The 22,198-nt window shown below is 48.7% G+C and overlaps 12 protein-coding genes across 12 annotated transcripts; 6 read left to right on the forward strand and 6 right to left on the reverse strand.

The window, feature by feature from the left end:
- Nucleotides 1–296: 296 nt before the first annotated feature.
- Nucleotides 297–941, forward strand: N7455_005165 (uncharacterized protein; the record flags this gene model as incomplete). The annotated part of the gene is made up of 1 exon (XM_040955293.2): nucleotides 297–941. The coding sequence occupies one exon, from the start codon at nucleotides 297–299 to the stop codon at nucleotides 939–941; it is 645 nt and encodes a 214-aa protein (XP_040814110.2).
- Nucleotides 942–1,062: 121 nt separating this feature from the next.
- N7455_005166 (uncharacterized protein) lies at nucleotides 1,063–2,171 on the reverse strand (the record flags this gene model as incomplete). Its single annotated transcript, XM_040955312.2, has 5 exons — nucleotides 1,063–1,528; nucleotides 1,588–1,760; nucleotides 1,815–1,958; nucleotides 2,007–2,075; nucleotides 2,127–2,171. 5 exons carry the CDS (start codon nucleotides 2,169–2,171, stop codon nucleotides 1,063–1,065), a joined length of 897 nt encoding a protein of 298 aa, XP_040814068.2.
- A 2,507-nt stretch (nucleotides 2,172–4,678) lies between these two features.
- N7455_005167 (FAD-dependent oxidoreductase) lies at nucleotides 4,679–6,533 on the forward strand (the record flags this gene model as incomplete). Its single annotated transcript, XM_065604975.1, has 3 exons — nucleotides 4,679–5,843; nucleotides 5,896–6,172; nucleotides 6,233–6,533. The coding sequence occupies 3 exons, from the start codon at nucleotides 4,679–4,681 to the stop codon at nucleotides 6,531–6,533; spliced, it is 1,743 nt and encodes a 580-aa protein (XP_065461875.1).
- Nucleotides 6,534–6,746: 213 nt separating this feature from the next.
- N7455_005168 (aldo/keto reductase family protein) lies at nucleotides 6,747–7,779 on the reverse strand (the record flags this gene model as incomplete). The annotated part of the gene is made up of 2 exons (XM_040955406.2): nucleotides 6,747–7,433; nucleotides 7,489–7,779. 2 exons carry the CDS (start codon nucleotides 7,777–7,779, stop codon nucleotides 6,747–6,749), a joined length of 978 nt encoding a protein of 325 aa, XP_040814185.2.
- A 219-nt stretch (nucleotides 7,780–7,998) lies between these two features.
- N7455_005169 (alpha/beta hydrolase) lies at nucleotides 7,999–8,895 on the reverse strand (the record flags this gene model as incomplete). Its single annotated transcript, XM_040955444.2, has 2 exons — nucleotides 7,999–8,355; nucleotides 8,410–8,895. The coding sequence occupies 2 exons, from the start codon at nucleotides 8,893–8,895 to the stop codon at nucleotides 7,999–8,001; spliced, it is 843 nt and encodes a 280-aa protein (XP_040814059.2).
- A 454-nt stretch (nucleotides 8,896–9,349) lies between these two features.
- On the reverse strand, nucleotides 9,350–10,649 carry N7455_005170 (uncharacterized protein; the record flags this gene model as incomplete). Its single annotated transcript, XM_040955320.2, has 5 exons — nucleotides 9,350–9,797; nucleotides 9,847–10,223; nucleotides 10,274–10,353; nucleotides 10,410–10,446; nucleotides 10,497–10,649. 5 exons carry the CDS (start codon nucleotides 10,647–10,649, stop codon nucleotides 9,350–9,352), a joined length of 1,095 nt encoding a protein of 364 aa, XP_040814191.2.
- Nucleotides 10,650–11,139: 490 nt separating this feature from the next.
- Nucleotides 11,140–12,119, forward strand: N7455_005171 (class I SAM-dependent methyltransferase; the record flags this gene model as incomplete). The annotated part of the gene is made up of 3 exons (XM_040955470.2): nucleotides 11,140–11,198; nucleotides 11,254–11,283; nucleotides 11,357–12,119. The coding sequence occupies 3 exons, from the start codon at nucleotides 11,140–11,142 to the stop codon at nucleotides 12,117–12,119; spliced, it is 852 nt and encodes a 283-aa protein (XP_040814057.2).
- A 147-nt stretch (nucleotides 12,120–12,266) lies between these two features.
- Nucleotides 12,267–13,769, reverse strand: N7455_005172 (uncharacterized protein; the record flags this gene model as incomplete). The annotated part of the gene is made up of 6 exons (XM_065604976.1): nucleotides 12,267–12,415; nucleotides 12,552–12,653; nucleotides 12,707–12,990; nucleotides 13,036–13,157; nucleotides 13,207–13,408; nucleotides 13,516–13,769. 6 exons carry the CDS (start codon nucleotides 13,767–13,769, stop codon nucleotides 12,267–12,269), a joined length of 1,113 nt encoding a protein of 370 aa, XP_065461876.1.
- A 928-nt stretch (nucleotides 13,770–14,697) lies between these two features.
- On the forward strand, nucleotides 14,698–15,663 carry N7455_005173 (UbiA family prenyltransferase; the record flags this gene model as incomplete). Its single annotated transcript, XM_065604977.1, has 1 exon — nucleotides 14,698–15,663. The coding sequence occupies one exon, from the start codon at nucleotides 14,698–14,700 to the stop codon at nucleotides 15,661–15,663; it is 966 nt and encodes a 321-aa protein (XP_065461877.1).
- A 355-nt stretch (nucleotides 15,664–16,018) lies between these two features.
- Nucleotides 16,019–16,975, forward strand: N7455_005174 (uncharacterized protein; the record flags this gene model as incomplete). The annotated part of the gene is made up of 1 exon (XM_040955462.2): nucleotides 16,019–16,975. One exon carries the CDS (start codon nucleotides 16,019–16,021, stop codon nucleotides 16,973–16,975), a length of 957 nt encoding a protein of 318 aa, XP_040814042.2.
- Nucleotides 16,976–17,658: 683 nt separating this feature from the next.
- Nucleotides 17,659–20,127, forward strand: N7455_005175 (non-ribosomal peptide synthetase; the record flags this gene model as incomplete). Its single annotated transcript, XM_040955503.2, has 1 exon — nucleotides 17,659–20,127. One exon carries the CDS (start codon nucleotides 17,659–17,661, stop codon nucleotides 20,125–20,127), a length of 2,469 nt encoding a protein of 822 aa, XP_040814077.2.
- A 679-nt stretch (nucleotides 20,128–20,806) lies between these two features.
- Nucleotides 20,807–21,727, reverse strand: N7455_005176 (uncharacterized protein; the record flags this gene model as incomplete). Its single annotated transcript, XM_040955398.2, has 2 exons — nucleotides 20,807–21,344; nucleotides 21,444–21,727. 2 exons carry the CDS (start codon nucleotides 21,725–21,727, stop codon nucleotides 20,807–20,809), a joined length of 822 nt encoding a protein of 273 aa, XP_040814264.2.
- Between the last annotated feature and the right edge of the window lie 471 nt (nucleotides 21,728–22,198).

Genomic DNA, 22,198 nt, shown 5'->3' on the forward strand with positions numbered 1-22,198 from the left:
ATTTAGGAAGCTCAAGGATACTAAAATGTCTGGTAACCAGAGATATATATCACTGCGTATGAGATTACAAAACCAGTATCATGTTATTTTTTGATTATCTACAACTTGTAATACCCTGAAAATGTGTTTTCATTCGCCAGCTTTCAATAGTGAACTATCTGGAATCTGGACAAAGGACGGACTATGCCCCGTGATCCTGCATAGCCACATCTCGATCGTGATGCCAAGCCACGGGTGGCCGAGCTCATCGGGCGCACACCCCAAACAGCTTAACAACGTCACCTCTTCTGGTCACCATGGGATCCTCGTACTCCACAACATCCGACGATGCCAAATCTATCCGACATGAAGCTTCAGCCTCCCCTGAAGAAAATCAAATGTACTACCCAAGACACTCAGCAGATGCCGTTGAGAGCTTCAACATTCTCCGACAAAAGCTGCCATCTGAACTCGTCTTGGAGATTCTAGAATTCGCAGAGTATTGGGTGTTGTCTGCTGTCCACAGAGAAGACATTCAGGAGTATAATGAAAATGACTGTCGTGATCGAATCCCATATTTGACATCTGAGCCCATTCAAGGCGAGCGATTCCCCGTTCAAGAGATCAAAATCAACATCTGGAGCCATGATCAAGGATGGAGCAGTTATCGCGAAGATCACGGCACATTCAGAAATTCTTGGACGTGGTTCGATCTTGGTATTGAAAGACCACCGGGACGAGATGATATTTCCAAAGAAGATCTACGTCTGGCGACCAATGTCCACGCCGAACGCGAAGCTATGAACCACCAGATTACGTACCGGAGGGACCAGAAACTTCACTGGATGGAAAATCTCCAAGCGGGTGATCGGATTTCGATTGTGCCTCGGGCGCGTTTTCCTGGATGGCGCAATACTGTGGAAAAAGCGTCTATTGAGGTTTACACCAGTCCTGTTTTGTGATCATGCGCCTGTATTGTTCCCCCATCGGTTCTAAAGCCAGCCTGCATAGTCTAACTCATACAGAGTCGAGTGTACACAACTTTCTTGGTTTTTCTTTTCTTTTCTTTTTTTTGGGGGGGATCTAGCGATGTGTCCCCGGAGACAGAATAGCGGCCACCTCTTCATAAACAGAAAATACGATACCACCGCTCAGAAGTAGCCGACCCAGTCGCATAGAGCTACCCTTCCAAAATCCCCGAATTCCGTAGTCGTGAATCACGCTTTGGCAGGCTTCAACAATGCCAGCTCCTCGCACACCCTGTGCACGTGTCTTGATGGTATCGAATGGTTGTGTAGCGTAGACAGTAACCACACCTGCCAGGGCACCAATGCCGAACGTTGTGAACACATTTGCCTTGACACCCCTAGCCTTGGTAGCTTCTTTGAGGATGTTGTATGTTCCCATACGAACTGCAGAAGTGGCCGATTGTTTCATCATTGTAGAGACCAGACCGCGATAAAGCTCGGTGATACCATGCCTCTGCACTAGCACTTGAGTTGCATGTATGCTTGATTTGAATTGTCGAGCGCCTTTTGCATCATCGATTCTGTAGCGGGTTCAATCAGCTGAAATGCCCTTTGAACATAAATGGCAAGGGATACCGACAATGCAGTCTTAATTCTCTCGGTCGGCGTTACTGCGAATACACTCTCTACAGCGCCCGCGGTCATTCCAGCGAGCATACCCCGGCCAGCTGACAGAACGCCACGTTCATCTGCAAGAGAGTTGCGGATTGTGTCGTAGGATACGAACCGAACCGCGGCTTTTGCTGATGTTCCCTACAGAACGTGATCAATTTGGTGTCAACTTTCGTTTGGAATGCATAGACCAACGATGACAAGAGTTGAACACCCTGTGTACAAAGCACCGACACCTTCCTTTCTCGCAACCTGGACAATAAGTCTAAGTGGATTCGATGTCTGAATAGCACTGTCATTCAACAGTTGAACGCGTGTTTTGGAATACTCAAATGGATACTGTGAAAATTAGTTATTGAAAAATTATATGCAAATAAATAAACCGACCGTTATGGCTGCTTCCACTCCACCGGCAATTCCTCCGGCTACGAGGGACACCCACTGGGGCGTATGAAGCTGGACTAAGTTAGTTGGAGAACCTAATTGACGTGCAATTGGATAAATTACCCTCGGGTTCTGTGCCCTAGCCTCCAATTTAGTAGGCGCAGACATGGTGTGATAGTACCGGCTTGCAGGTTACACCGGTTGAATAGGGGGCTTGGCCCAATTGTTTATAGGATATTGTGTGGGGAAAACCGGGGGATGATCCCCCGAGACGTCGGGGTGGGCGGGGACGAACGGAGGAAGAGTTTCCGAAAATATTGTGTCAACTGGCCAGAATCTTCTACCTTGAGAAAAGAAATCTCCAAATGGTCCGCTAAAAGGTTAACCTTGTGCTTGCACATTATTATTTATCTATGAGAAGGAGAGAAGATGGACGGAAAAGTTGTTTTTTCTTTTGTTCGAGAACGGAATGAAATACGGGCCTTCGGTGTGGCCCCGTGAAGGTGAAGGTCTTTACGACCAGCTGACCTTCCACTGTCCCTTGTCTTTAGGGTCTCATAGGTGCAAATTGCAGTTTTCACAGAAACGAAGTGAACAGTAAGTTCAGATTTGGAAACATGCTCTTCCAAACGTTCGATATGCGCAGGAAAGAAAGGACTGAGACAGGATATCAAGCTTAGTAGGACACTTCTCCTTTGGGATCAGGAACCAGGATTGACAACCGAGAGCACGAAGGTTAGAGAGGTCAGACTTCCTGCCATACAAAGCTTCGTAAGGTGACATCTCAATCTTTGAAGCGTGCGTACAAACGATTCATGGTGTAATTGATTGCGCCAAGTAAGTAATTCCCGAGGTATTTTGAAAGTTGGTATTCAGCCGTGACGGCAATCAAGGGCTCGGATCCTCCGCTGTGACCTTCCACGGGTAGATCCTATCAAATTGGAAACTAGTCTCTTCTAGTCGCCCCCAGGAAGAAAGTCAAAATCAGTTGACCATACAATTAATATCTCCTCTTCATCCAGGATGGGCGAGATAGGAAGGTCAAGTCTAAATAAAGCTGTCAGTGAAAAGTTTAAAACGAGGAATCATGATCCCCAAAGCCGAAGCGAGGATAAACTGCGAGGCGCAGCAAGGCTCACCGAAGCAGACTAACTTACTTCCGGGGAACCAATGGGGGATGCCTCTCATTAAGGGGATTTTGCCTAGTTGGTGAGCTTGGCGGTCTCAGTTGATAGTGAAGTTTCCTCGATGAAAGTAAAGATACCTCGATTAACAGTAAAGACGTTTCGATCAATAGTGAAGATGTTATGTTGATCGAGTGCCTAGTCAAGATGTTTGGAGGTGTTAGATGGAATAAAGAAAGGAGAAAGGAAGAAGAGAGTCAAATAAAGTATGTATATGTTGTCTAAAAAGAGTGAAGCAAGATAGAACCCAGAACGAATAGGATGAATACCATGAGAGCTTAGGGCAGAGTATACACTTGATCCTTTTACTTCTCGTTCCCATGCTTCTCGTCGTGCCACAATTATCACACATCTCCTAGTTTAGACGTAGACTGATATCGAGATATAGAAAGCCGTGGTAGCAGCTTAGACTATTTTGACCCATCCGGCCAAGTCTGTATTTAGAAGTAAATTCTTTATTAGAAAGGAACATCTTACATACTTTATCATGTGGCCATCTCTCCACTGGTGCTATTAGATATACAGTGTGATAGCCCAAGCTTCGAAGCCTCACGTGCCACACAAGACCGGCCTCGAGACAGTTGAGCGTCGGAGGTATACCTCGACCTCATCGCAGTTGAGGTTAATGAGTAAGACGTGAAAGCTATGTAGGTCTGCTCCCAGCTAACTTATCGTTCGGTGAATGCGAGGTTTCACACAGATCAAGTAAAACACTTAGAATGCAGTTTACCTCGGGTGAGCTTCTCGGCGATAGCCTTGCCTCCTTATTGATGAATATATAGACTGATGGATGACGAGAGCAAGGGAAAAGGGGTAAGAAGCATTTTCAAATCCCACGGCGGTACCCTCTATATAGTTATACGAAAATAAATTCGAAGCCTGATTTGCAAGGCATAAATATAGACAAAGCGAACAAATAAGTGACAAATGTATAGAAGCTCAAAGCCAGTATCGGGCTAATTAAGTAGGTCCACAGCTTTCCAAGGAGCTAGAAGCTCACTTCGCTAGTGGCCCATGGTGTAAGCCGCAATAACTCGACAAAGATACATACTAAGCAGGATCCCCAATGTTTCACTTCTTCTCGAATGATCTTTATATTAAAAGGGAGTATGTGAAAATATTACATGTGACTCTGTGTATCATGGTTACACCAATCTTAGACAGCCTAACACTGACAGGAGCCGCGTTTCTCATGCCGGTACCTAAGATGAGCAGCCAAGCGTATGTATTGTTCTTCGGAATCACCACGAAAAGCTTCCACCTCATTCGCCTCTGAGTCAGAGTTGCGATCACAGCGACATTTGCGGGGGCCGAAGTGATGTGATATTTCGGCATATATCAGGGTCTCATATGCAATGTGTGCTATTTTTGAACGCGAGGCTGAGGTTAACTCTGCAGAGAATGCCACATTCTAAAGGCTATGCCCTTGATACAGGTATATAACCTGTCTACTCACAGGAACATGAAATCAGCCTAAGACCGAGTACCACAATGACCAACCCCTATCTCGCGTGGAGACAGCTCTGCCTAGTTGTCCATTTTGTCACAACTGCAGTTCGTGGGCTTTCAATTGCGAATCACACAAATTCCTCTCCCTGCCGCTGCATGCCGCAAGACCCTTGCTGGCCCGAAGATTACCAATGGGCCCGATTCAACAAAACAGTGGATGGGAATTTGATTGCGACAGTCCCAATCGCCAGCGTCTGTCACCTCGACTCGTTCACGCCGTATGATCAATCGCAATGCGTACAACTTCAGTCCAACTGGGGCTTTCCAGAAACGCACTATGAGAGCTCGTCGTCAATTATGGCCGCCAGATTCACGAATCTAAGCTGCAATCCCTTCTCGTCAAGAACCTCCCCCTGCACGATTGGGAACTACGTCCAGTATGCCGTGAACGCGACGGATACCTCACACGTCCGGGAAACAATTCATTTTGCAGCTCGTCATAATATCCGCCTTGTGATCCGGAATACTGGACATGACCTACTTGGAAAGTCCACTGGAGCTGGAGGGCTGGCGATCTGGATGCATTACATGAAAGATATTTCGGTCGTGGACTACGTTTCATCACACTATTCCGGCAAAGCCATGCAGATGGGAGCTGGGGTTCAATCCTTTGAAGCCAACGAGGCAGCATATAAAGCTGGACTTATTGTCGTGGGCGGAAACTGTCCAACGGTCGGGCTGGCAGGGGGTTATTCCCAAGGCGGCGGACATGGCCAACTAGTGTCCCATGTGGGTCTTGCTGCTGATCAAGTCCTGGAATGGGAGGTAATTCTCGCGAATGGGAAGCTAGTGACCGCTTCGCCAACAAGTTATCCAGATCTCTACTGGGCACTGTCAGGCGGAGGTGGAGGCACTTACGGTGTTGTTGTGTCGATGACGAGTAAAGCTTACCCCGAGCTGCCGACGGTATCAGGCAACCTTTCATTCTCCGACACGGGTGTATCGCGAGATAAATTCTTTGCAGCAGTGGCCATGTTTATATCGATTCTTCCCTCGATCGGGGATACTGGAGGTGCAACTGTTTGGTGGTTAACGAACAATACCCTGTCAATAACGCCTACTACCATTCCGGGCGGCACAGCGACAACTTTCAGTTCTATTTTTAATCCTTTGATTGCATTCCTCAAACAAAGCAACATACCGTACAGTAAGTGAAATATTATACCCAGTTGGAGCGAACACTGACGGTGGGTGAACAGCATATTACGTGAACGATTTCCCGACATACCACGACGCCTACCAGACGATGAGCCCACCGGGCAACATAACGGATCAACTTGGTGGCGGCCGTCTGATTCCAAGATCCGTAGTCGAGGAGGACTTGGCTAATCTAACCACCGTCTTCCGTAATATTGTCGAAAGAAACGCCAGATTCCTGATTTCGGGAGTTATGGTCAACTCATCTCGAGTTGCATATCCCGACAACAGTGTCAACCCAGCCTGGCGAGACGCGTTGATGAATATTGTAATCGGAGCGTGAGTCTTTTCCAAGATTCCCCGTCAGAGCTATGTAGGCTTTTATTGACATTGATCTAGGCCGTTCGACTATACTGAGTGGGGGAGCAATATCGCTCCCCAGCAGCTCATTACCAATGTTCTTATGCCTACATTAGAAGAGTTGACACCTGGAAGTGGTGCATATCTGAATGAAGCGGACCCAAATCAAATGTATTGGCAACAGGCATTTTATGGGGATAACTATCCCAATTTACTAGCCATTAAGAGAAAGTATGACCCTGATCATAGGTTCTATGCTTTCAGGGCTGTAGGTAGTGACACTTGGGGAGTCACAGACAATGGGCGATTGTGTAAGTTGCAAGGTTACCAGACAAGATGATATCGAAGGAGAAATACGTGTGATGAAGAGCAAAGAGGACAAGGAGATACCATTGCATGTAATTGATGTGTCTCTGTGCGCTCAAGGCTTAACTAGATGAGTGCATACTTGTGTCCATCCTGGCGACCGCTGATGAATACATAATCCGTCATCCATTGTAGTTTCCTTTGATAAGCAATTTGGTCATGATCTCCCAAGTGTCAAACATATTAATCACAGGGACCACCACCCCTTCTCAATGATCGTTGCCGCAACTCCCTTCAGAGTTGGCCAAAGTGCACTAATCTCGCCTACTGCGTTGGCTGGAAGTGGTCCGGCCGTCCGGGCATCAACATAGTCTTGAAGCTGCTTTAGAGTGCTTGGTCCGATGACAATTTGGTCGGGATCCTTGAGACTGGAATGGAAAAGCAACCAGCGTAGAGCGCATTGGGCCCCCGTAGTCCCCAGCCTGTTACCAATGTTGTCCAAGGCCCGCATAGCCTGGTGATAGAGAGGCTGATCATACCACATGCGGTAAACTGCACCGAGCATGTTACCCTCTCCGACCTCAAAACGGGTACCCTCTAACTGTTCAGGCGATGGAGAATAGGAAAGCTTTCCGGTGAGGAATCCACCAGCCAATGGCGAGGTTGCCTCAAATTCAATGCCGAACTCGCGAAGTACTGGGAAAAGTTCGTCCTCGTAGCCTCGGCAGAAGACATTATACTGGCCTTGGTAGACTGATGGCATGATCAGGTTTTCCTCCGCTGCGATTTCCATCCAGGCGCGGATCGCAGCTGGACTGTAGTTGGAGAGACCCAGCCTTTCAAAATACCCTTGACGATAGTAGTGATCGAAGTGTGCGGCTTGTAGAGAAATCGGGGTTTTGCGGTCCGGGGCATGAGCGTAGAGTGTGTGGATCTATAAATAGCCATATCAGTTTTGTATACATAGCCAGCGTGTGCCTTTTACCCACCTTCTTGACCTGCAATCGCTCCAAACTACCCATGATGGAGGCTCCCATATTCCTGAAGGACAAGGAGTCATCACCAATGAATAAAACCTTCGTGTCGATGATTGCATTGTCTGGCTTCTTTTTACCGAGTAGTTCCTCGGATTCACCGGGGTTTGTGGCGGGATACAGGGCAGCCGTATCGAATTGGTGGATTTCAGCCTTCATGAGACTCTTCATCAAGTGGTCGACATTATCAGCTGTCCAGGCAACGCCAAATCCTTGAGCACCAAATACATAGTGAGGGGTATCCATGGCTGAATGAAAGAGGATATGTGAAATATTGAAAAGGCTGACAAGGTTGGAGAGTCGAAGAAATGAGAAAGTGGAAAAGGAAAAAGTGTTTGACCTCGAAGGGAAGGCGCGTTGCACAAACCTCTTCACCTTCCCATTTGTCAAACATTGAGATTGTTCGAGTGTAACTCATACTCGCTCTTTATATATTTTCAAGAAAGTTTTATTTCTGGATATCACTTAATCTGCTGTGCTGCTTCCAGCTAGAACCTGGTTTCCAAATTGCTCAATCTTCGCAACGAGCTCATTTGTCCAACTCAGGTGTGGCGAGTGACCGCAGGGCGCACGGTAGATCGTGAATGGCTTACTCTGACTCGCCGCCATTCCCTCTTGATACTCCTTGGGCAATGTACGGTCCTTTTCTAACACAAGATAGGCACACGGGAGCACATCATAAGGTTTATGGGTCAGAGGACTATTCATAACGGGAGCCGCTGTCAACGTGGATGACCACTTCTTCGCAGTCGCCGCGTCAAGGTCGTTGAACAAGTATTGTTCTGGGTCGACCATAGTTCCAAGTCCATTGACACCGTGTTTCTGTTATTAACGGTCAGTATCTACAAAAATAGGTTGCTTCACTGATCAACTCACATGGAATCGCATAAACGGAGGCGCAACAACTTTGCCGTCCGGAGGCTGAAAGAATGAGTGGACTGATTGACCCTGTGGAACAATGAATGCCCCAATGAAGAATATCCCAATGACACCACCGGTCTTTCCTTCCTTTGCGCGGACAGGAGCTTGGCGAGAAGATTGTGCAGCCTCAGCGGCGACCCAACCACCGGAAGAGTGTCCTGCGAGTAGTACCGACTTCCCCTGTGCAATCAACTTGTCGAGAAGCAGCCCAACCTCTGCTGCATCATCCGCGGGGAGTGGATAGCCGCCTGGGGGAGCCTTGCGATCGAAATCAGGGTTGTTGGGGTTGCCGACATTGAGCTGACTGAGATCACAAGTGGGCCGTTGGGGACAATAGGCTTCGATTCCCTTCGCTGTCAAGCCATCAACAAGAGATTGGTATGGAGCTGGAGTATGGTAGGAGCCATGGCAGATCACAATTGCAAAGGCCTTGGAAACCATGGTGAGTTGTAAAGAGGGGAAGAGTTGGGGTGTCAGGCAATGTCAAGGTTCCCCCGCACGTGGTCTGGCAGCCTTAGATTGGGTTGATGCCTGACCAGAAAGGAAAATTAATGAGACTATATAGTTATATTCTGACTGTTATCTTTCATGAATAGATCTGATCAAATTGGTTTATCCCTCTAAATTATGTATTTTTGTAGAAGTAATTCGAACCATCAAACAAACAATACAAACGATTCGGACTCACTCAAGGTGGTACAAATCTGACATGCATTACGGAGCATAAGCATACATATCCTGGTGTGTTGTCATGTTTGGGAGTTGGTAAAAAAACAAAACAAAAAACAAAAAGGTTCACTTCCTTACTGTGGAGCCGTGTAGATCTCCCGGTAAAAGGGAACCGTGCATCGCAAGGGTGTTCTTGGCCATTCCATTCTGAAGACAACACTCTCTTTCAAACAGTAGAAGTCTCGGACACCCGAGGGAGCACATTCAGACTATGAACGTCAAGATCGCGCGTCACCAAAATACACGTCCCTGGAGCTTCATTTTCGTCACTAGCCCCGGCATGTGCTGCGGAGGCACCCAAGGACTCCACTTCCTTTGTATGGCCTCGCTCTTCATCATTGTGACTCCGATCGAGTGTGGAAAGGAGAGAGTCAAATTTGGCGGGTCGACGGCGTAGTTGAGCTGACCCAATTGTCGGCAAATCGCGTGGTTGTGCTGAACGTACAGTTCGCCCGCGAAAGAATAATGGCCCAAACGTTGGAACACAGGCTACCAAGATTCCTGCCGTCATCTCGGCCATGATGAAAATAGAAGAGTCTCTCAGGCAGTAAATTAGGTCGTCAGCTGGACACAGCTTGGTCTGAATAATGCGGCCCAGATTGATACCGGCCGTTCTACTAGCGGTCAGCAACTAAATATGGATTGAGCTCGTGGGGTACTTACAGAATGCCTATCGCGAACGACGCCGTGACGCCGATCTTTTTGCGACTTGACATTTGCAGTCGCCAGACAATAGGGAGCGGCAGTAACACGACTCCCAAATCAATCCCCATGTTAAACCCTGCAGATGCATACTCTATCTTCAGAACATCCCCACAGCTTCCTGGAATAGAGCGGTTCCAGTTGTAGGCTACTGGGCGACAGAGCAAAGCGATGGTCAAGACTGAAGATACCCAGTATAGGAAGACAAGACATCCCACACCAGTCGCACACCAGAAGAATTTCGGATTTCCTGGGAAGATCTCCATATATAGAAGGAGTATGGCCAGTCTAAAGCAGACTGTAGAGGTTGCCCACATCCATTCTGATGCCCAGAATATCTAACTAGATTAATATCCCACCGAAAAGTCCAAGAAGAGAGACCAAGTACCTTCAATGCGCTAACCAACTCTCCCGGGTTTCGCACAGCCATATTCGCTGTATGTCCGCCATAGCCAGCAGTGGTTGCCCCTAACATGGAACCTTAGCTCTGTGTGCCGCGTAGAGAGTCGATTGGATCAACTTACCTATCAGCATGTCCACTACATAGCCAGTCAATAGGACCTAATGTTATCATCAGCAGGCTGAATAGCTCGACGTCCAGTCAAACCTACCAATGAGAAAAAAACAAGATAGTCATGAGTTTTCAAGGCCCGACGTCGTATATGTGTAGAAGTAACTCGAAGTGCAACTGCTACTGCGGCAATGAAGAAAAATATCAAACTCCACACTATCAGAACTGGAGCCCGATGATTGAAGTGGATCATATTCGAGAGAGTCAGCAATGACGAGGTCTGACAGTATAAAACAAAGTTATTAGACAGTGTATAGTATGTAGCTTAATAGCAGAAGTGGTGGGTCGAGGGAAACAATGGCATTCTGAAAATTCAAGAGACGCATTTCAACTAATCTGTCATGGTTGTTCAATTTTGACAGCATGTGCAAATGGTTTGTGATACGGAAAGTGTCCATGAACACAACAGAATTCATTTCGTACAACGTAAAAACCTTGACCGCGAATTTCTCCAATTCGAGGATCAGCAGAGTTTCAGCTGGGAAAGTACCGAAGTGAGACCGTGGTGACTGTAGTGAAGTGAAGACCTCCAAGGTTGTCGTGAGGCAGAGATTAGACTGACCGGATCATTCACAACATCCAAGTCCACACCCTTCCCATCAACCTGCAGCCTCCTGCATCCTCTCTCTGTACAATCCGAGACATCGACCTTCATCCGTTTCAATCAAAGTACATCGTCGAAAATGCCTCTCAGGGATACATACGCGGAGAATATGCAGCGAGATTCCACCGAGGCGCAGAGGTAAGAACTCACCAACAGCCAATGAAAACACCAAATACTAACATTGCCTCAATAGACTCGAAGAACAATTCGATCTCCTCACCGAGTAAGAACACCTCGCCAAGTCCTGTGTTGCGAAACAGCCCACAAGCAAACCATACTAATTCCTGCTGACACAGAAACATCGGCTACCTGCTGCACCCGTCCGTTCGAGACAAAATGCATGCACACGCACGAGTTGCTGACATCGCCACCGGCACTGCAGCCTTCCTGCGCGACCTCGCCCATGACTGGCCCGACGCAATCTTACACGGCTATGACATATCAACTTCGCTCTTTCCACCCGCCAGAACCCTCCCCAAAAACGCGAATCTGCATCTTCTCGATGCCCGCAAGGATGTCCCCGTCGCACTCTACGGCCAGTATGATATCGTGCACGTTCGACTGATTGCCGCTGGGTTGACTGCGTCTGAATGGGGGAGAGTTGTTCGCAATCTTGCTAAGCTTCTAAAGCCTGGTGGCGTTATGCAGTGGGAAGAGTGCGACTTTACTAACGTTCGACACCTCCCCGGTAGACCTGAATCTACGACCGAAGCGGCTAGTACCATCGGATTGATGTTCCTGACTGCCATGAAACCCCGCTTCGAGTATGGCTGGAATCGATTGGCGACCGATATGCGCGCTGCTGGTCTTGTAGATGTCCATACTGAGGCTATTTCTGCGGATCGGGTGTATGATACGCGCGAGCGCTTGGCTACAAATGGGATGGGGGCTATGTTCGCGTGGGCGCGGCTTCATTCTGCTAGAGGGTCGCAGGGGGCGCTGACCATGATGAAGATTGAGGATCTGGAGCAGAAGGCCTATGCGGATATCCGATCTGGTTGTTATGTTACATTTGACATCCACGTTGCCTGGGGATTTCGGCCTGAGGAGCAAGAGTGAACAGGCGTTCTCTGCAAGCTGTATCTAGTTCAACGCTTCTCGCAAGGATATTCAAAAAAAGGTCAACCGAAATCAATGAAGAACCACTGTCACCCATATCATCTCCACACTCGGCCTTATCTCGCTTCACCTTGCCTATACCCGACTTTAGAACACAAGCCGACATGCACCGGGCTGCGCGGTCAATTGGTCCTTCATATCCCGTTCCACAGCCTCACCATTATTCTCACCAGGTGCAAATTTGATCCGATAATGGAACACCAGGGCAGCAGTTACGAGTCGGATTTGTGCGAGAGCTAAATGACGACCAACACAGCTTGTACGCCCTGTGGAAACAAGATTCAGAATACAAGCTTCTTGTTATCCCCGTGCAACCCAACCGGCCACATGGGAAACCTGACCACATGGGTCAATGGTAAAATTGTAGCTTACCGACGCCAAAAGGGGCAAATGCCCTTTTATCCTTGATCAGCTCCGGTTGGCTGTACCACCACTCGGGAATGAACTCATCGGGGTGGACATATGCCGTCTCAACTGGAGGTTTATTTTAGTCTTTTTGACCGAAGAAGAGATAAGGGGTGTCTCACGTCGACCAATCGTGTAGCGTGGTGCACATATTTTGGTATTTCCCGGGATAAACGTGCCATCTATCATTAGTCCTTGGGGTGGAGTTATCCGAGAGCTGAATGTTAGTACTGCTGGAAGTAATCGCATTGCCTCGTTTATAGTTCCCGTCAAATGAGGCAAGGTGGCCAAGGCAGCTGGACTCTCCCTATCAACCACACGTATCTCTTCATATATCTTCTCAGCATGTGTGGGGTATCGAGCGAGGAAATAAAAGAGCAATGTTAGGCTTGGAGCAGTGGTGTCGCTACAATTGTCAGTCCATTGCTTCATGATATCGAAACATACTGACCTTCCGGCTACAACCAGTGTTGCAGTATCGCCGCTCAACCACCGTGCCCGCGTGGGATCTGATCCGCGTTTGACGTGGTCCTCAATAAACCAAGATGCGATATCGCGATCTGGGAGTGTTTTCTAGCTCTATGTTAGCCAGGAGGTTCATTGACTATATGCTTTCTACTACCTTCATCCGTCGAGCCATGCATTGATCACAAAACTCGAGCATATGAAACCAGTGTCGAACCTTCCACAGCGACGGAATAAATGCAAACCCCAGTCTCGGGATCCATATTGCAGGACTGAATGGACCTAGCAACTTGAGTGCCGAGCGTAGCATGGCTATCGACGAATGCCACCTCTTGCTACTCATCATGCCGAAATCCTCGCTGAAGGCAAAATCACCCATCGAGTCAAAAGCGAAGAAATACATTAGGTCATTTATGAGAACAGGGCGTGATTTCCCCGAAGCAACTAGGCTTTGCAGTATTCGTACCTTTTCCACCACCCGCCGATGATACTGGAGTAATGCTGAACGACCGTGTCAGTGTTCAATGTATTGTGAATCGTTGGATCCACCAGACCTTTTCTGCTCAGTGCTTGCTCCCACATCTTCCGCCGTTCATGGTGCAACTGTCGGTCGCGAGTGAAGATTGAGGATATTCGGGGATACAGAAGGTCGTACCAATCAGACCGTGTGTTGTCATTGTCAGGACCATCCATGGCCTCATAGGCCTCGGGGTGGAACATGGTGATTTCGGCGGGACCTGAGTATTCAAGCTCAATGTTATCGTGAAGTCATACTTGGTTCTGATATATCTTACCGGTTCGTACAAACTCCCCATGTTTTTCGTGCCAGGCCTGCAAGACAAGATGTCCACGCGAGTCACGGCATTTCCAAACATGCCATAATTTGGTCACTGCAGCTAATCTTGGGCCGGGGAAGTGTTTCAATCGATGGAACATTAGCCGGTATACTGCAATACTTGTGAACAGTGATGAGAGATAGCATGTCGCCAAATATATTGTCTGAGCCAAGCTAGCTTGGGTGCTTCCAAAGCCAAACAAATGCTTTGCCCAGAATAGACAGGTAGAAAGAAGATGGAGGAGGACGACCGTGGGGCCTTTTAGATGCCACTCTCCATGAATAAAGACAAGTTGATGGGCCAGTAGCCCTGCAATAATTGCAACTGCCCCTGGAGCTATCATGGTAATGATTAGATCGAATATTTTGGAATAATGGCAATGTCTATTTCGAGCCGCAAAGTGGGACGAGTCCTATGTGATTTGTATCATAAACGTCACAGTGAAGGAGAAACCAAAAGACAATGTTGGACAACACTTGTCATTCACAGCCATCGGAGGATATGACCTAAACCCGGTCATTTTGGATATCTAGGTAACGTTAGTGTGTCAATGGTTTACCCCAGAACCCGCTCAACTATTTAGCATCGGTTTGGTGCCTTGTCCGAGACATCTAAAAGTCTGCGATCTTCTGCTTTTTTATCTTGCTCTCATTTTCCCGTGATCCCTTCATCCATTCCCAAAATTCTGACCCTAAGGCTTAAATTCAACCGCGTGTGTGATGTAAGGCCCCAACTCACGATCCATATACCATCAACCACGATTGGACCATCACTACTTATCAGTCATGAGCCGATGTATCTCAATTATCCAAATGGCAATCAAATCTCTGTGGTACCACTCATATACCTTCTGGCTGTTCGTCTTCAGCGATTTCAAAACCATTGTGGCACCAAGTACCATTTTCGGAATCACAAACGCCTGGGCCGTGTCCAAATACGACCCGCAAGTTTCAGGAGCTTTGTCCCCTCCCCAAACCATAAGCGATACTCCAAAATCGATTGAAAGAACTCTCGCGGCATTATCATGGCTTCTAATAAACTTGATCCCATTCGCGATCAACAACCAAAGGGGCGAAAGAGCTATTGCCGAAGACGGTTTAAACAAGCCATGGCGCCCCTTCCCCCGCGATCGGATTTCTCACGAGTGGGGCACGCGAGTTATGGTCATTCTATATCTATTAGCCCCGATATATAGTCTTGCATTCTCCGGGGGAGTCCGACATTCTGTAGCTTTGATATGGTTAGGGGTGTGGTACAATAACTGGGGTGGCGCGGACAAGAACCCGGTTATTCGGAACATTATCAACGGACTGGGATATACCTGTTTCGCATCGGGGGCGATGGAAGTGGCCTTGGGCGGCTCTTTTCTCCCTCTTCACCCGCTTGGGTGGCTGGGACGATGGCTGCTTGTCATCATCGGGATCATTTTCTCCACCGTCCAATTGCAGGACATGTCCGATCAACCCGGGGATGCTAAACGCGGTCGGCGAACGGTGCCTCTGGTATGGGGTGATACCGTGGCACGATGGACTATTGCTATACCCATGATCGGCTGGGGAATATGGTGTCCGATGTTCTGGGGGGTGTCATCTCTTTGGCTTACCATCAGCATCGCATTGGCTTCACTGGTGGCCTTGAGGACTCTGGTGGTTCGTTCTGTTCAAGGGGATAAACAGACATTTCGACTTTGGAATTGTTGGATCGCGTTCATCTATATGCTTCCTCTGTTTTCTGAAGGGGAATCTCTTCGGGGTGAACTTTCAGGTGATGTTGGGTGAGAGCGATGGACCACAATTGGCGCAATTAACACTCTCAGGTTGTGATGGCGTCACATCCACCCCCATTATCATCCATGCATACATAAAGGTGTCTAAATAAACAGAATTTTTCGTTCTCGTATAAAAGGTTGTAGTATGTAGTAATGTAATCTGGACAATATGCCCATGTCTTGGCTGTAGACTCGGTGATAAGAATTCCCTAATTCCGAGATGAGCTTAAACCCGCTAATCTCCCGCCAGGCAGCTGGGCATGACGTTGGCATTGTCGACTTAAATATCTTCGTTTCATCTTTGTTTTTGCTTTTTCTTTTTCTTTTTCTTTTTCTTCGATCATCGATTCAAATATTCATTCATCATGGGGTTCCTTTACTCACAACTCCTCGTTACTCCTAAATACCCAACACAGTCTTTCGCCGATCAAACGGTGCTCATCACCGGCGCCAATGTCGGCTTAGGCCTGGAAGCTGCACGTCACATCACACGATTAGGCGCCGCCCGGGTGATCCTTGGTGTTCGAAATGTGGCTGCGGGCAAAGAGGCCAAAGAGAACATTGAGAAGTCCACAGGCCGCCCAGGCGTCTGTGAAGTGTGGGAGATCGACCTAGCCTCCAACGCCTCGGTCCTTGCCTTTGGCGAACGGATCTCCAAACTCCCTAAGCTCGATGTAGCCATCCTCAATGCAGCAGTTGCCACGGTAGAGTTCAGCACTGCCGAAGGTTATGAGCGAACTGTCACTGTCAATGCCATCAACACTCTACTCCTCGGCCTTCTTCTCCTACCAACCCTGAAAGCCACACGACAAAAAAACCCATCGCGTACGCCCCGACTTACCTTTGTTGTGAGCGAGGTACACGCATGGGTAAATTTCACAGAATGGAAGGAAGACGAGCCAATGAAGGTCGTTAGCGACCAAACCAAAGCCAAAATGGGCGAGCGGTATCCATTATCGAAGCTGCTTCAAGTGCTGCTTGTGCAGGAACTAGCAGGGCGGGTGCGTGGATCAGAGGTGATCATCAACATGCTCAACCCTGGTCTCTGCCACTCACAGCTGGGACGAGAGGCTGGTTTTGCATTCACACTGATGAAAATGGTATTGGCACGATCGACGGAGGTTGGATCTCGAACGCTAGTGGCAGGCGCTACAGGTGGACTTGAAAGCCACGGTGCATATATGACTGATGGACATGTGGAGAACACTATGCTTTCACCTTTTGTGCGCAGTGACGATGGGCGCCAAGCCCGTGAGAAACTATGGGCTGAGTTGACATCTATCCTTGAGGGTGTTCATCCTGGAATTATGCAGAATGTCTGACTTGGGGCTTGAGGATTTCTTGTAAATCGAGTCAATTATATGTATATAATTCAGAAGAACGGGCTAGATGCGCCAATTGAATTCTCTTCTCACATAATATCTTACGGAGTACGGAGTACATTGACTCCATCTGCAGCTGAGTCTTCGTACTACCGCTACCTCACGCCTGACCATTTATGACTGCCAAAATAGTACAACGCAGATCGGTGCTGGTCTCTGATGTTGGATTGGCCAGACCATGTTCATAAACCTTTCTTTTTTTGATGTCCACCTCATCTGGACCTCTCTTATTCACAGAGAGCCCCCATTTGCCCCCGGCACAAATTGCCCATTCTGCTAGGCCGGACGCTGAGCCAGCCCATTTCCAAATACTATGACCTCTCACACCAAACATTCCGTGAGCACGAAGTGATGGCGCTGTACGGAGTACATCTTACGAACTTCCAAATATGCCGAACTATGGCTATGATTTGCTCAATGAATCCCCGGGGCGTCAATAACGAGGTCTTATTGACTACCCTCTTGGTTCAACAAAGGGATCAGTGTCAAGGGATATGTTCACAATGAGACAGTTTCTGCATGTCTGTTCCCTGTGCAAGTTGCCATACATTTAGGCCAGGTAAATCCCTAATCCAAGACTGCAATAGTTTATTTTTCCGCACTTGTTACTGTTCATCTTCATCATGGCTCCTGTCCTGTTAGAACCCATAATTGTTGTTTCCCAACCCAGTACTGCTCCATTGAAGGTATCAGTCAATGGCACTGTTACAAATGGAGTTGATCTGACCCTGAAGGCGCGTCCTTGGCGACTCCTGCATCTCGCCGATGCCCTCGACCCTCCCCCACCTGCCCAAGAGGAACATGCGGATATTCATATCCAGCGACTACTCCAATTCGCCTGGGTTACTACTATCAGGGCATTTTCTTGCTCGACGATCCTATACATTGGTCAAGACTATCTGAAGGGCGAATGCTACATAGGCGAGGCAGCTCATGGCTACTCGAAGCCGACCGTCCAGATTCACGTAGATCCTCATGATACCGTGAGAGATCTCTTCCGCGAGAGCATTAAAGCATTGGACCCATTATCCCAGATCGGAGTTACAGAGAATGTCCACGACGGGCACGCTGGTGAGAATCCCGGCTTCAATGTGACGATCGTCTACCAAAAGCAACCGGCGGAGCGCATTCTTGTTGGGAAGGATGCATGCGCCGGGCATTGCCAGGTGTGCTGTGGCATACCGGCGAAAGAGCGGTTGGAGGTAAACTCGATATTCGCCGGTCTCCGACTTTCAATACGCCATACCTCCGACGATAGGTTACACGCCCGATTGGATGTTGGAAACACTAGTATTGGACTTCCACTGGCTACAAGTCTGTTGAACAGCTTCAACCAGGCACTTTCCTCAATTGATGGCTCATCTACACAGAGCATCGGTAGCCTCGAGTTATGCTCGCAGCAAGATCGCGACCATATCACCCAACTTACTGCAACCATCGAGCCTGCCCATGATGCTCTGTTGCATGACCTTTGTTTACAACACGCGAAGACAACACCCGATGCTCCCGCCGTTCGCTCCTGGGATGGTGATTTGACATATCGCCAACTCGAGGAATTGACCTCTCGCTTAGCACACTGGCTAGTGGGACAAGGCGTCGGACCAAATATATATGTGGCATGTGCCTTCTTCAAATCCACCTGGGCTATTGTGGCCCGACTAGCCATCCTCATGGCTGGTGGTGCATACATCTGCGTTGATGGGAATGATCCACCAGCATATCTTGCATCCGCCCTCGAACGCACCCAGATAAAAATAATGCTCATTTCAGCCGGATACAAAGAAAGATTCGCCGATCGCGTGGAGACACTCTTCGAGGTCAGCAAAGCTTCCGTGTCCCGTTTGCCATTGAAGACTTCGGTCCCTTGTTCAACCGTGACACCCACCGACCCTTGCGTTGTGCTCTTCACATCCGGCAGCACGGGAAAGCCAAAGGGAATTATCCAAGAGCACCGTAGCTATGCCTCCGCATTAACAGATTACATCCGAGTCATGGACATGGGACCACATAGCCGGATGTTCCAATTCGATTCGTACACTTTCGACATCAGCAACAATGACTTCCTGGCGCCTCTCATAGCCGGTGGATGCTGCTGTGTTCCCACTATATCTCTGACCATGGAAGCTCTAATGAACGACATGAATGATCTGGAGGGGAACATAATGTTCATAACACCCTCCGTTGCCATCGACATGGAACCAGACCGCGTCCCCACTCTGCAGATGATGTGTATTGGCGGCGAACCAGTCTCAGGTGCGGTACTGGCGAAATGGCTGGGCCGCGTGCAGGTGGTAAATCAATACGGTATGGGCGAGGTAGCTTCCCTCTGCGCATATAATCGCAATCTCCAGATGGGTCGTGGGTCAGTCGTCGGTCGTCCTGCTACCGGTGCAATCTGGATCGTCAATCCCGATAACCCCGACCAACTGATGCCCGTAGGAGCCGTCGGTGAACTTCTCATCGAGGGCCCTCATCTTTCCAAGGGATATCTAGACCACGTCTCTGGAAAATCGGAGAACTTCCTCGCCGCGCCACCGATTTGGATGGCGCAGCTGCACACCGATAGACCAAATCACCGTCTATATCGCTCTGGAGATCTAGGTCGGTACAACCATGACGGCACAATCGAGCTGATGGGCCGCAAAGATAGCATGCTCAAGCTCGACGGCGCGCGCGTCGAAGCCGGCCAAGTGGAGTACGTACTCCGACGTAACTTGTCCACCGGCGACGCCGCTGTCGTGGACATTCTCGGGGCTGTCGACGGCCAGGGCGATCCCATTCTTGGGGTTTATTTATACTTGGCGAATAACCCCATGAACATGGAGAGTGGTGCGGTTGAAGAAATGGAGTTCCGGCCGATCAGCGACAGACACGCTGTGCACGCGCTCACCCAGTTGTTGAGCGAGGCGGTTCGCCAGAGTTTGCCGAAGTACTATGTTCCTGCGCTGTACATCCTTATTGATAGAGTCCCGCGCACCAAGTCTAAAAAGACGGATCGGCGCAAGCTTCATATGCTGGGACAGGCTTATTACATGGAACATCGGGAAGAGCTGGAGGGAATTACTGTGTGGTTGGATTGGAGTAAGATATAAATAGGTCTCACTCAATCTTGGAGTGAGTGGGTCTTTGGTCATTGGATATATTTCTGGTATTGATCTGGGATGATATCGCATGCAAACGAAAACCACTATATATACGTATTTGGACGTCTATTCTCAGATGCAACGACCTTGAAAGATCGAAAAGAACCCCTTGCGGCCGGCAATATCATCAATACATCGATCATATTGCGTGACCATTCCACTTCTGCTTTGTCAACAAGTTTGTATCAGTGATTCTATATACTCCTGAAAAGCGATTGTGAGGTAGCATCTGCCCGAACATGAATATCAAGATCTGCCGTTCATACAACATCATTTCTTGTCCGGTTCACGTAGAAACTAGGGCCAGGCGGGTGGTCCCCGCTCTTGCCGCGATTCGATGACTTGTCGAATTTAAATTGGATCCACGTCCTATGCACTCATATCCAATGTCTGACACTAGAAATTCGAGCTAGAATTCCTAAGGCGAGGGATATTTGGAGGTCATGGCGGGGATAGTAACCCCGCCGATAACGCCGGGACCGTCCATGACGGCGGCATGGCATAATGACGGCTCCCGGAGTAGAGCAGCCGACACTAGGGAACGGAGTAGAAGAGCCCCGGGAGAGGAGAGGGGGGGGATATTTCGGCAAATTGTCTCAGCGAAACAATAATGCATCACCACCGACTCTCATCGCTCATACGACCAAGCCCGGGGCACGGACGGAAAGAAAGCATGCTTCATATCCTGGAACGCTATTTCCTCATTCATCACCATGGAAGAACCAATCGCAAACCCCGCGTCCGGGTCAACGGGCAGCCAATTTGATGTCATGCGGGTACTGCCATCCGGCATCTCGAGTGGTGTGAGACACTCCTCATCTATTCGTGGTTGTCGACGGTGCGGGGAGCTGAGACTGTGGGTCTGACCATGAGCCTGATATGGGGCGTCTGGTGCCGAGGCCCCGAAATTCGACGGCCCGAAATCGAATTGCATGTATTGGGTATCGTCATGCTCGGCTTCGCCTTCCCACCCGCTTGATGAGGCGTGGCTTGGTTCTGGGGATGCGTTGGGATCTGAGGTTGGTGATCCGGGGAAAGGGAAGGCGACGGTATTTGGGGTGGGAGTCATGAAGAGGGCTCTTTGTGTTGCGAGTTGGAGATCGGGGCGGGGATGGATCGGGGGATTCTCGGTGGTTTGGAAGGGGGTTGATTGGTGGAGGGAGAAACTAGTTGCACATGTTAGTTACTTGGTTCTAGCTGCGCTTTTTGTTTTTTGTTTCTCGCCATTCCTCGGGTTTCTGTCCAAGGGTTAGGGTAGCATTTACCTTGTAGGATCGGTTTTCTTGCCTCCACATTCTTCTCTCACTAGACCGGCGTCATACCACATTTGCGGATATGGCTGAAATGCGGTTGATTTAACCGGGTATTCATTCGCCCAGTTGAACTGCTCGGTGGTCCAGGAGGCGTCCAGTTCCTCCTGCATTGGCACAGGAAAGTCGCTGGCGATGAAAGGGTGCGGGCTAAGCTCGTCATGCTGTCCCATATGTGAATTAACGAGACTCTCCATGGGCCAGGAGGTAATCTCGTATGGGAACTGAGCTTCGGTCATGGTGAATGCGCTGTATTTGTGACAGGCTCAAATGATGGCGCAAGTAGAGGGAGCAAAACACAAATCAAGCAACAAAGCTCTATTTGAAGCTTGAAGGAGAAGCTCTAAATATTTCGTATCTTCGTAAGACCAAGGTTGCTACCAACACAAGAAAAAAAAGCAAAGAATTGTAATTCCCCGCAAAACAGGGGCCATGCTGCACTTATTTAAACCAAAAAAATAATTTGCAATTCAAAAGATCAAACCACGCTGAAGAGCTGTGGAGTTGCGGAGAACCTGGGGCCCCGAAGCTCCAACGGTAAATATTCCCAGAGACCGCATGATCTCTCGAAATTGTTCAATTAACCGATTTCCCCGGATTTTACAGTCGAGCCCGTGCATTCGGGGGAGATTCTTGGCCAATCGGTGAATTCCGGTAACTCGGCATCGAGGATTTAATCGAGACCCCGCCGTTGATCGGGTAAATTGGAA

The sequence above is a fragment of the Penicillium solitum genome (genome assembly GCF_028829755.1).
Source record: "Penicillium solitum strain IBT 25940 chromosome Unknown utg000003l_segment0_segment0, whole genome shotgun sequence".
In the NCBI taxonomy this organism is placed as follows: Eukaryota; Fungi; Ascomycota; class Eurotiomycetes; order Eurotiales; family Aspergillaceae; genus Penicillium; species Penicillium solitum.